The sequence below is a fragment of the Pygoscelis adeliae genome, unplaced genomic scaffold (genome assembly GCF_000699105.1).
Source record: "Pygoscelis adeliae isolate BGI_AS28 unplaced genomic scaffold, ASM69910v1 Scaffold108, whole genome shotgun sequence".
NCBI lineage: Eukaryota > Metazoa > Chordata > Aves > Sphenisciformes > Spheniscidae > Pygoscelis > Pygoscelis adeliae.
This window is the reverse complement of record NW_008825498.1, coordinates 1,870,453-1,883,247: the sequence shown is the minus strand read 5'-3', so window position 1 is coordinate 1,883,247 and position 12,795 is coordinate 1,870,453. Positions and strand designations below refer to the sequence as shown.

General features: G+C 39.3%; 1 protein-coding gene across 4 annotated transcripts in view; it reads right to left on the bottom strand.

Annotated features, from left to right (window-relative positions):
- Nucleotides 1–6: 6 nt before the first annotated feature.
- AFF4 (AF4/FMR2 family, member 4) overlaps nucleotides 7–12,795 on the bottom strand; it is a 33,359-nt gene continuing 20,570 nt past the window's right edge. For 2 of the 4 annotated variants that reach the window (XM_009331396.1, XM_009331398.1), the window contains exons 13-22: nucleotides 11,030–11,118; nucleotides 9,231–9,468; nucleotides 6,955–7,052; nucleotides 5,130–5,193; nucleotides 4,844–4,980; nucleotides 4,363–4,434; nucleotides 3,534–3,627; nucleotides 2,332–2,375; nucleotides 1,252–1,472; nucleotides 7–664 (exon numbers count right to left, since the gene is read on the bottom strand). In XM_009331396.1, coding sequence (XP_009329671.1) covers nucleotides 546–664; nucleotides 1,252–1,472; nucleotides 2,332–2,375; nucleotides 3,534–3,627; nucleotides 4,363–4,434; nucleotides 4,844–4,980; nucleotides 5,130–5,193; nucleotides 6,955–7,052; nucleotides 9,231–9,468; nucleotides 11,030–11,118 — 1,176 coding nt within the window. In that variant the 3' untranslated portion in view covers nucleotides 7–545. Of the gene's footprint in view, nucleotides 665–1,251; nucleotides 1,476–2,331; nucleotides 2,376–3,533; nucleotides 3,628–4,362; nucleotides 4,435–4,843; nucleotides 4,981–5,129; nucleotides 5,194–6,954; nucleotides 7,053–9,230; nucleotides 9,469–11,029; nucleotides 11,119–12,795 lie in introns of all 4 variants that reach the window. The other 2 variants (XM_009331397.1, XM_009331395.1) reach the window with 1 other exon arrangement.

The following is a 12,795-nucleotide window of genomic DNA, read 5'->3' as shown; positions in this document are numbered from 1 at the left end:
CCTACACGTTAGAACCTATCAACCCTAGTTCCTTTTACAGGCTCTACCACCACAAGACATTACAGAGTAACAAAGCTCACAAAGTACTTAAATAAAGTGTCTATGTTTAATTTCTGCTAAGTACTCGAAAGGGTAAATTTAGGGAAGAAATAGCTAAAAACTGCCCAAAACTGGGCTTTTCAAAATTAAAATTAAAAAAATTAAAATAAATAGGATTTAAACGGACTATTTATGTATTATGACTGGAATTCCAATGATCTATCCGTGATAGATCAGCAAAACTACACCTTTATATGTAGCAAATTTTAAAATATTTAAATAACTTAAAACGGGAATACTGAAGAAGTCCATTAACCAGATGATTTGGGGTTAAAACACAAAACACAAATGAAGATGAGAGACATGTGAAAGCATTCCTTGCTCTTAGTGTCAACTAAGCAATGTGTTATGGCAGTCTTCCTTATCGACATGACACAGTGTTGTGGAGATAAATCAGAGGCAGCGAGAAAAACGTGTTCCATTTTCCATTCCTTCAGTTCAAAGTATCACTTGGCATCCAGGCGCAACCAATGCAATCCCTGACGGGTGTAACGCACTAGGTCTGTCATGATGCTCGAATTAAAAATCAGAGGGCCCATAACTTTATCCAGTTCAGCAAAGAACTCTAAAACAACAGAAACACAAGTTAAGCCACGCATGTATTTTTACATGGGAAATATTACACCCAAACTCCTCATCTTTTCAGCGTGAATCTTTTAGATTAAGATAGACAGAAGAAAAGAAAGATGGCTGAAAGATGGAAGAATAAAAATAAAGGAAAAAGGTCCTTTCTAATCAATTTCTCTACTCTTTTGCAGAAGACTGGTCGATAAGAATAATTAGAGTACGGTTAAACTCTTGTAAGACTTCCTCGGCCTCCCCCCTCAAATGTGTATTCCACTTCAGAATTTCAGAAATGGAAACACACCAAGTCCCTCTTCCTACACCTAACATTTTACAGGAAACGCAACAAAGATTTTTATTTTTTTTTACACACATAGCCAGTAGGAAACATTACACCTCCAACACCAGCTTGACAACCGAGACAACCAGCCCGGGGTGTCACTGTAGTCGAAGGTCCAACTTTCCATCTTACTTTTGCAGCGGACCTGGTCAAGCATCCTGTGCACCATTAACCGCCACTCCAAGATGCAAAGCCTAGGAGCATTTCAGCACGCTCCGGCACGTCTCACGTTATAACCCAGCCCTTACCTTTCTGTTCTTTAGACAGCTGTTCGGCTTGGTCCCAAATTTCAGTGGCATAGAGGAAGTTGGATGTTACTTGGACGTAGCTGGCTGCCATCTGATGGATCCTCTGGGGGATCGTCACCGAAGACCCGCTCCCTGAAGGGTTGGCTGCCCCGGAAGAGTAATTTCCTGAATTCCCTGGAGACAGCTTTGGAGAGACTGGAGACGGCATACCGACAGGCTTGCTGCTTAACCAAAGAACAATATTACGTTGTAAAATGCAAATCTACGTACTTCAGTCGTATCATGCTGTAAGATTAATACTCTCTAAGACCTCTCTTCCCACATCTCAGGGCGTGAGATGCTAAAGCACTCCCGCTTCACACGTGAACAAGTCAGGGTTTGCCCTACAACAAATGAAATGCATCAGCTGGCAGTAGCATTTGAGGATCCTCCAACTCTTACGTTTTAGCTTCACAGCCAAAACCTCATTACCAAACCTCATCATCTTTTAATTCAATAAAATCTTAAATTCATTGTTTAAATAAACTGAACCTTAAAGAGTAATAACGAAAACATTACAACTACGTGGTAACTATACTGCCGTATTACACGTTCAGATAACACGATGCAAACCGAAACGCCCTCCTAAAGCTCACAGAGTAATCTATCACAGGACCATTGCTGGGTTTTAAAGAAGAGAATTAAACTGTTATGCTACAGAGCAGACAACCCTGAAAGTACTTGTAGCCGTCTGGGCTTGCAGCATTAATAAAGCTATGGTTTTGAGGGGAAAAAGCATTAAATAAACCAGCAAAACTCACAGAGACAAGAGACTTGTGTGTTAGTGACACACTGACCCTTTCTTTTGCCACAAGGAGTTGCCTGACAGACCCTCTGCAGGGCACTATCGCAAGCAGCAGTCTTCCAAGCCTTTTATGAGAATAATTACGCAAACAACCCAGTCAAAATCTACACCCTCAGAACAATCACCCCAACACTTTAAAGAGTGAAAAGCTACTCTTCGAGCACCCCAGGCACACAGCTTATGTAGAAAACTAGGCTAGAAGTTGAGAAATACAGGTAACAGCTTTTACTACTTACCTTCCCATACCAGGTGATGGTGCTTGGGAATTATTATAGGAATTCTGTTTAGGGAAAAATAAATTTGTCACCGGATTTATGCTTGTACTTTAACTAGCTATACTTTATCTGGTTATTTAATTGGTTATTTGTGAACAAATGAATTCTTGTAGTTTTTCTTTTAAGCAACAACCAAAATTCTGAATAATATCAAAGTGAATTCAAATTTGGGAAAATATCCTTTCTTACTGATGACCAAGACACAAATTAAGTGATTATTTTAGCAACACAAAGGCCACTAAATAAGTATAGGATTGGAGTAGTCCCCTGTTGTAACCATTAGATCCCATTGCCTCTTATGAGAACCTTTTGGTTTTTTCAGCCCACTAATAGGAAGAAATCTGCTATTACTGGCATTGAACAATTAAAGAGGTCTCAAAAAATCTGAGAAGTCAGGCGTGTGACAAGCCTGTTTCCTCTTAGTATTGACAGCTGGAACTTTCAGAGAAACCCAGTGACATTAGCTACATACCCCCAAGTGTCCCTTTGCAAATCTCAGTCTAGATTAAGGACTGAGTAACATTACAGAAGTATCGTAACTGTTCTTCTCATCTGCAACATCTTGATTCAAATAAATTCATTCAAAGGACATTTCTCCATCTCCTTTCCCTGACAGCACTTTTAAATCAGTTGCACAGGAATTTAGATTAATTCACTGGGGGGGGATAATTAAAAACAAATCTCAAACAGCCCACTGCGAACAACAAAAATGCAGAAAGACCACGCTGGTTCTGAATTAGAAGTTGGCTCTGGTGCCAGCTTTTGCGAAGGCTGAAAAGCTGCAGCCCATGTAATATACCCTGAGGTCCTGAATTCCCTTAAGCTTAAACATGAAAGTGAAGTTTCAGCTTGTTATATCTGCAGCAAGAAAAACGTTTTTAAATTCTCCTTGAAGCCTCCTGAATTTGTTAAAGACGACAAAAGCTAGATCAAATTATTACTAGAGAGCTATCATGCTAGGACCAGTAGGGTTATGACAGCCATGCTGCCTCTTCCCAGCTTTGAACTACTCAACTTTAATATACTTTCAAGGTCCGGTTCTAAACAGGGTATATTCCAAGTTCACATGTAGCAGTCTGAAAATTGGATTCAGGAATTTTAAGTGATGTAGAGCTTTAATTTGATTAGGTTTTAATATTCTAAGAAAATACATATGCAGTTACCTTCAGATGTTCAGTCAGAGTTTTAGAATATTTCAACGCACTTTCCTTTTTCAGTTTGAAAAGCCTTAGGTATAGTAGAGATTGACACCGAAGACTGACCAAAGACAGAACAACAAAATATTTACAGTTAAACTCAAGTTTATGACAACTCAGTGAATTTCAAAAATCTAGTAGCTGTGTTTTTTAAGCTTTCTCTGCCAACTCTGACAAGCCAGCTCTCGAGTCGTAACTCAACCAAAAAAATCCATAACCACCTCTAAATTTGCAAGGAAATAAAACCAGCTCTGTGTGCCTTAAGTTGAAACCATACTTTTCAGTGACCTTGCTGATATGATCAGTTTCCAGTTCTGAGCTTAGGAGACAACACTAAATCACTTCCTAGACGCGGGTTTCATTTATTTGTCGCTCGTGTCAGGACATATTGAGTCTGAAGCATTCTGCCATGGCCTCCCCTTTCTTTTCCACCTGACACCAATTGGTTCTGGTCCTCTACACCTGCTGCAGCCATTTCATTAATCCGGGAGGCTTGTGACAATTCTTTACAGCCAGTCCAAATTCTGACTTATCGCTGGGTGAGTACAGAGGAAGGACCCCCATCCTTTCTGCTGTTACTCCTTAGTATTTCAAAGACTTGGCCCTCGTTGTCAACATCCCCTCTGCCCCAATTTACAGTAATCAGGTATGCAGCATTAATCTTTACGTACAGCCAAGTGGAAAACTCATATATTTGGTTCAGAAGCACCTGACAACTCAGTGTAATACAGCATTTCATGCAGATAACACATTTGAAATTAATCAGTGCATTGTATTAAGTTCAGAATACACATACCAAAGCACTGCTAGCCTTTTATCTGCAGCCGTAGCATCCGGTGCCAAGTAATTCTTCAGTTTCATAGTGTATCTACAAACAAAAACATCAAGTAAACAACAAAATAAAGATTACAGTATCATTTATCAATCACAAAACACTGACTTTCTTATGACTTTCTAGTTTCAACTGTCTTCACCATTTCAGGAACCTCTCTCAGACCCTAAACAAAATGCTGACTCTGTAGTAACTGGAATAATTTTGCTTCTCATGCGTTATGCGTTGTAGAGAGACTTGAAGAGCCTCAGCAGAAAGCATCTCAACCTTCGTGAAAACACTTTAAGCCTCAGCAACTGGAACAAACTGGCAAGTGATCCAGTTTTATTGGAGAATGATAAGAGATCTCAAAAGTTGGTGGCAAGACTTCAGTGAATCGAGAAGCTCTGATTTCCAGACCTCCTTCCCACCCACTTGACTTTTGTACATGCTTTGCAATGCTTACTTGATTAATTCCACAGTTTCTGAATACATAGGGAACGGGGACTTGGATTCCTGAGCATTTTTCTCCAATGCATTCCCACACTCAATGAATGACACTACAGCATCTAGGTAGTACACAGCCTTCTCAAACCTGTCAGACTGAGGAGATTGGAAAAAACTTTTAAGGACAAAAACCAGAGAGGAAGTACAAGAAAGCTCCAGTACAGAAGGGCAGCAAAATGGCAAAAGCAGTAAACAAACCCCAGTATAATGTGCAAACACTGGGTAAGTATTGGAGATTGACTTACCAATGCATCTGCATTATGTTTTAACTTCTTTGCTTCTTGTAAATAATGATCAGCTGAGTAAGTCCTGCAACAGAGGACACAAATTTATGGACTCAGCCCCACCCATACTGCATTTCCTTTTATGACTGAAGTTTCTTAATGTTGCCAATATCATATTTTTTCTGCCTTAACTCAAGTTACAGGAGCTACTCTATGATAAAACTGTTAAAAAAGTTGTGAAAATAGCTAGTATGCTTAGTTACAGTATGATAAAACTGTTAAAAACAGTTTAAAGTTAGTTCTCCAGTTTCAGGTAATTCAAAACAGTATTTCAAGTAAGTTGATAAGTACCCATGATTTGGTTAAATTTATTACATTTGATAGTCAAGCAAACCAAACACTTGACCAACAACAGAGGCAGGGGGAAGGAAAAAACCCGCAAAATTTGAGGACAAATTAATCCAGTGCCTCCAGGACTGGCATTACTGAGGGCGTGAAATATTTTAAAATTATTGTAATAATACAAAATAATCAAGATGCATCCAGGTGTTAATTGCTTTTGCTTTGCCACCCAGGACAATCAAGGCTAAGTGACTTTCATGACTAGATTAGCAGAAGGAAATCATAGAAGTGTAATCATACATTTCAATCTATTAACGTATTACCTATGAGTTGATTAACGTTTGAAATAAATTCTCCCATCCATTCTATCTTACTTTTCTAAGAATTAAAGCTATTTGAAATCAACATTTTTAACAGTCCACTTACAGGAAACTGATGTTGCTACAAAGCAACAGTTAATATTAAAAAGATTATATACCTACAAAATTCGTTCAATCAGTTCTAGGCCCAAGAAATCCTAAAATGTCTCAATCGTAACCCTAAGGTTATAACATGACGCCATTCCAAAGCACAATTACTGTTCCCTGGAGGGTGCTCTCACTGTGTCTTCCTATACTGCAATACACATTCAGGTGTTTGGGTTTTTTTTTAAAGTTTGATCTTATCTTAATTTCTTGGCTCTGTTTTCTCTTGGAATAATTACAAAATCCCCGCAAACTATTTTGTCATAAATGATTGACTGACAGTGTAATCATCAAATTCGCTTAACTTTTTCCTTTCTTTTTTTTTTTTTTCTTTAAGGAATAACTATCTGGAAAAAACCACCGACCAGCCAGCTTGCCCACTTCCAAAGAGTTCTTAACCAGGAAGTTACTTTTACATTTGGTATAAACATAATTTTATCTGTAAAGTGAATTTAAAGAGAAGAACAAAGAGAAATGCTTTAAGAGCAAGCATTGTGCTGAGATTTGAATCAGAACAAGTGAAACCTAAAGTCTGCACAACACGGTAAAGTATTTGTTTTATTGCCTTTTCAGGATATTTTCTTTGACCCCACAGGATTAAATCCCAATCCCGCTCTTGTGGATCTGGAATTTCAAAAAGGAAGGCTCCTCTCTACTGTCAACGACCGCGACTCCTGACTCCAGAGGAAGCGGGCTCTGTCCACAAGAGAACAGGCAGACAGGTAGCAGCAGTGTCCCGGTGCATTTAGAAACAGAACAACCCTGAGCTATTTAAGTCTACTGCGTGGTCCTTTTATGCTCGGTAGGAACGTACAGGGCAGGCTACGGTTCCTTCTCAAGGACTGCGCTGCCTGCCAGTAAATGGCACAGGGAGCAGTCAGACAAGCACACGGCTGCAGGAGCAATGCGCAGCTCTCCAGAGCGTGAGCCTGACTTAACGTCTTTTGCGAAGCAAAACGAGGGCTCTTCTCCACCGGGAGCTGGCTATGCTCCGCGACTGACATCCCCACAAAGGGAGAGGCACCTTTTGCTGTTCTTACCTGTCATCAAAAACAAGTTTTGCTCTTCTTGACTTTGAGCTTTCCGTAGACTGAGCAGACGCAGGAGGGCAGTTTGATGAGTTGTTCAGAATCTTTTCCTGAAAGGAAAATGGTTGCCTAATAATAAATTTAAAGAACAGCTAAACCTTCTCTGCCTTCAAGAAGAGTATTTGTTGTATAAATATCTCCCATGACTTCAGGCATTATGTACAGTAAGGTCAGTTCTGCAGCTGCTTTAGCTGCCGTTCACCATAGGCAGTAACACAGCTTCCACGAGGCTTTCACCTCATGCTGGCACAGGGGTAGACACAGAGGCTATAATCAAGCTCCTCACTAATACACCAGATCTCCATTAGAGGAAAGAATGCAGCTGAGGCTTTCTGGACACACCTGAGTCCAGGAAATCCCTCCCTGAATCTCCCACGTCACTGTTTCTAAGTCCTGTTTTTCCACTCTAACAAAGAGATGATGAATATTTTTATCCTTTCTCATTTCTATCAATAATACGCTCTGCTGAATGTCTTTGCCTTGAAAAAAGAAAAAATGTTATTTCGGAAGGGTAAGCATCACCTTCAGGGAGAAAAGTTAGCCGTCTTCACAACACGCTGTCCTTGCTCCCCTGAATTATACACGGCTCAACGTGACACTTCAGGCTAAAGACCGGACACTAAAAACATTCCGTGAATCGTAAGTGAATTCATTTTTAGTAGCTAAACAGTATAAAACAACTCCCCAGCTTCATATGTGTTTTCCGCTCTCTTGATTTATCATGACCAAAGGCCATCTATATAGGTCTATTCCATAACCTACATTTATCAGATTATTGCTAACCAGAAGGATCCTGGAGTTGCAAGGCACCAGATTTGCACGGCAAGGTATTATCTACCATCGTAACACGGAAACAATAACAAAACATGCAGTGCAATGCAGGAAGAGCACATACTACTTTAAGAAAGGCATGACTAAGCATATCTGAAGTATAAAACGATAAACATCTCACAAATTAACAACTGGCTTAGGGACATTTCTACGCTGATGAATTAAGAAAGGGCAGAGCCTCAGCCTGTAAGCTAAATTCACTATCTACAGTTCCTGGAAGTGTCTACGCAGCCACCGATACACGCAACCCTGCCAGGCTTCTAAGATCTCATCGTATTGGCATCTGAAGTAATACAGCATGTCTCCCAGTTCAGATATTCATGAACTCCACCCTGATGACTAAGTTACTTTCTGCCATTGCTAATGTCTATCAGCTGCTTTACTCCTCCCCAAATCAACTATCCTTCCTGAACGTTTTTAGACTTTGCTTTAAGCTTTTCAGAGACTGCAAATCCAACTACTGAGGTTTAGCAGTTGCTTAAACTACCGGTGTTTCCACAGTCTGCCGGAGGCTTTGGGGCTTTGCTGCAGAGAGCGTGGAGACAGCCGCACCAGCACCTGCAGCACACGTTGGAATCGCAAAGACAAAGGTGAAATCCCTCCCAGTTAAACATACTACGCTCAACAACTAGCTATACAATAGAAACTGCTCATCACAGGTATTCAACAATACACTCTCAGATGTCCTCACAGGCTAATTTCTGTCCAGTAATACATATTTATATACTGATGAAAAAGCACATTGCAATTTAGTGACCTAAGAGTATCATCATCTTATAATATTTTTAAATTCCACCATCTAAATATCTTCCTAACCTACACCTCTTAAAAAAGATTTTCTGCACCATCTTTATAACCATGTTTTCTCCACTCCAACCACAGAGAGCGCTTGTACCTTCCTGAGCTGGTGTTAAAATAATCTTTCTGGGGTCCCACAGCGTCATAAAATGAGCACTATAGCTTTGCATCCTAGCACTGAGTGAGGACCAAGCTCCTGCTCTCCTTAAAAAATCAGGGCAAGATCTGTATCTGCTCCGATGAAACAAGAGTAACCTCACTGTTCGTTTACTGTTGTGTAAACAGTTTTCTAGTGATATTCCTTATTAACAAATTAAACAATAAATAAGCAGCATCAGTAATCAGAAGATGACTAAATACATTTCACTAATTAACATAAGAATTTGGTAGGAATAAGCATTAGTATTCCATGATCTCTCCCAAGTTATTTTCTAATTTATAGACTTCCAAGGTACTTAAGCACTACGACATGAAACAATGCATATCTAAAACTAATTACATTTTAACTTGAACTGCAAGTTATTGTTTAGATCACACTGAGCACGTCAAACTGCAAAGCAAAGCACAGGCTTAAGGCATTTACAGAGTAAGCCCTTTACCTTGGTTTCTTTAGCACTGCTAGAACCCTTCCCCTCTGTCTTCTTTTGTTTAGAAGATGAGCTGCTTTTACTGCCACTGCTACTCTCCTTGCTGAGGTTGCTGCTGGACTTCAAGGATGATGACTGACTGACTGTCCTCTTCCGGGACCCGTGTTCTTGCTTGGAATCCTTCTGCAGGACTGGGGCAGCAGGAGACGGCAGTAAATCCTTCTCTTTAGCAGCACTTGGCTTTGAAGACCTGGACAAAATGAACAAATCCAGTTTTTTTTTTTTCCTTAAGAAACAAAACCAACCAACCAAACCCCAAAAAACCCAACACTGTAATTTTTTTTTTTTTAATTTTGAATTTAAAAAAAATTTTTCTCTTTTTTTAAACAAACAAGATTTTTGTTGTTAGACCTAGCAAACCAGATATGCAGGAAAAGAAAGAGAATAATCATCTCGGTGACTAGGTTTCTACGAAGCCAGATTGAACTCGTTTTCACTATTTTATTTGTTCTGACCTGAAAACACAGTAGACAAGTTCTAACCATAAAACCACATCCCTACAACGGTTCTTAAAAAAACACCCTAAACACTTACAGTGTAAGAAATTAATGCCAATGTTAGCGCCAGCCTGTCTGTTGCAGACTAGTCCGCCTAACAGCTCAGAAAAAAGATGGTCCAGATAACTGTTCTCTGGAACCCAGGAAACTGGAAAGCTTTCTCAGCGTAGCCTTTCAGTACACTCTTACTTTCGCTGCTGACTATTCTTGGCTTCCCATAATAATTATTTCTACAAATTTTTATAAAACCATATAGTTTCATTTAATTAAACGTCCTTCAGATAACTGCACTGGCAATCAAGCGAATATCAGAAGTAATAGGTAAAAAAGCATAATCAAGATAGAAACGCATCTGTTCATTCTACATCTGTTTCCTAACAAATAGTAAGACACTGTTTAATTCAGAATGGGCAAACAAGATTTCTAGCATCTGATGTGCTGCAGCTTCGCACGTATTTGTAATTTGGCAATTACTTACTACACAGAACTATTTTCCATGACACAATTATACCAGTTTTCAGTTGCTTGATCTGAAATAGCAATTTTAAAAGGCAGTGGAAGAAAAACTTACTCTTTCCTGTGGATTAGCACTGACCAAGAAATAAATCAAATAAAAGCATAATAGCTCTTACAAAAAGCATGGAAAATTACAGAAATAACATACAAGTAAAAGAGTATTAAACAATGTTACTGATTTGCTAATGCTGTATTACTTTGCTTTTGTGTCACTCACACTTTTCTTTAGCTAATCTATCAAGCAAATGTGAGGCTAAATCCACGGATCCAAATCTCAATGCCAGCAGCTTCCCAGACAATGCCAGTTAAGTAATTTAGTCTCAGTTTACAAACTTAGTAAATGGAGAATTACCAGATTGGGTTAATTTAAAAGCACGGATTTTGCAAGATCAAAAAGCTAGATGCACAGCTGATTTCTAAAAGAAAACCAAACCCCACTGTGTATTAGAGAAAAACCAGGAAGTTTTTTCCATAACACACCAACCCTTCACATGAAGGGTTACTTTACTTCTGTTATGTAAAACAACTGTCCTTGGCCAATGTTTTTGGTTATGGAAATTAATTTCCACCAACTACTAGTAGAAACTCCAAGGTAAATCTGTCTGAAGGGTAAGAAGCAATGAAATTTTACCCACTGATTAATAATGAGGAGACACTTTGTTGGGGGGAAGATGGGCACCCATCTTCTCCTTGATCATCCTGAGCCTTCAATGTTGAAAACATAGCCAAGATACTCACTCCCTACTGCTAGAAGTCTTGTGTCCTGATGGAGCTTTTTCTTCCAGTTTCGTTTTCTTGCTTTCACTGGCTCTGTTTTCATCCTCATTCTGAATAAAGCAAACAAGAAATACATCCAGGCAAACGTCCACATTTACAGCTTTCACTGAGAGTGGCAATGTTTCACATTAAGAGACTTAATTTAGCAGGCGTTTTGCAGTGTACAGAATAAGATATGTACAGACCACAAAAACATGCCCTACAGCATCTAGTCCGTATCAAATATTTGACCAGGCCCTGATACTGGAACATAATGAAAAACAAAGGCTGGCTTCTAAATTACCAACCTGCATAAAAGAAGTACCAGCTAAGTTGTTCATTTTAGCACAAACATATTATCACCATGAAATACCAGAAAAATCTGCCAAAGGCTTCAATAAGAGATCAGGAGACAGATTTTATGTTCTGGAGCCCAACAGAGGTGTCTTATGAGTGCCAGAAAAAGGTAAAAGTCTTGCAGTCTATTAAAGTAAGCCCAGAGATCTTGAAGACTAGATTTTTATATAAATCTAATCCTGAAGTCAAAGGGTCTTGAAGGTAAATTTCTAAGCTGTCTTCAGCAAGCACTGGAAGTATCAATACAGTGAATAAAATGGAAGATAGGGCCTCACAGAATAAGTCATCCGGTAACATAACCCAGATTCAGACCCAAAAGGTTTCATTTTTGTTACACCGATGCTGCAACCCTGAGCCTTATGATCAAGGAAACACATGAGCAAATAACGTGTAGAAATCAAGTGGTGACAGCTGCGTACAGAGCACTCACAAACCTAAAAACCGGAGGGGTGTGGGGAAAAGAGTGGATTTTTCTTTAGTTGCCTCAAACAGGCTTGCATCTTCTCTGGTATGCACCAGTAAGCATCAGAGTAAGCTGAGGATTCAAAACAATTAACCACCAGACTATTTGCTGGGATAAAGCCTGAATTTAATTGGTCTCACCAAAGCCTTCTGGTTTAGATGTAAGAGCACAGATCTTTAATGCTGTAACTCTAAATGTGTACTGAAAGGCATAACTGGCCGAAGAAATAGAAGTCAGTGTGTTCAGAGCCACTGGAGCATGTGAGTGCATTCCCATGAACATTAGGAATTATACAGTAACACTTGCAAAAAACAACTAATCACTGTACTGGTCAGTTATTCCCATTTTACAAAAAAAGCTCATGCTTTCTCACTTCATTTCCTTATCCACAGAAAATAGGAATCTTAGTTAGGAACAGTACAGGAGAAACCTCTGCTTGCAGTTACATGTCAAGTCTCCTAGATGACACTAATTTCAGTAAGTGATTAAGTTTACTCAGGTTGCTCAGCAGAAAACTAGTTTAACTGAAATTATCACTCTCCTCTGGAGAGTCAAATGACTCTCTGAATGATATCATATAATCCTTTGATTCTGCATGTCAACAAAGTCTTACAACCACTGCCAAATCCCTGTCAAAATGAAAATTTCAGCATGAAATCCAGAGTAGCATGGCAATTTTTGAAACCCTGAGCCAGGGCTTCACAGTCCTAACTTCACGGAAACCAGAAATTTATAAAAACTCATTGGATCACTGAGTCCATCTGACAGTCACAGGTTTGCTCTTTATACAGACTGTCTATGTTCTGAGGTTTCTAAAAGCAGTTTAAAATTACACCACCAACTACTTCTTACCATTTCCCCCTCCAAGAATATTACCTCTGTTCAGCTCCCCCATTGATTCCTGTTCATTTTACTGCCCCCAGGCATT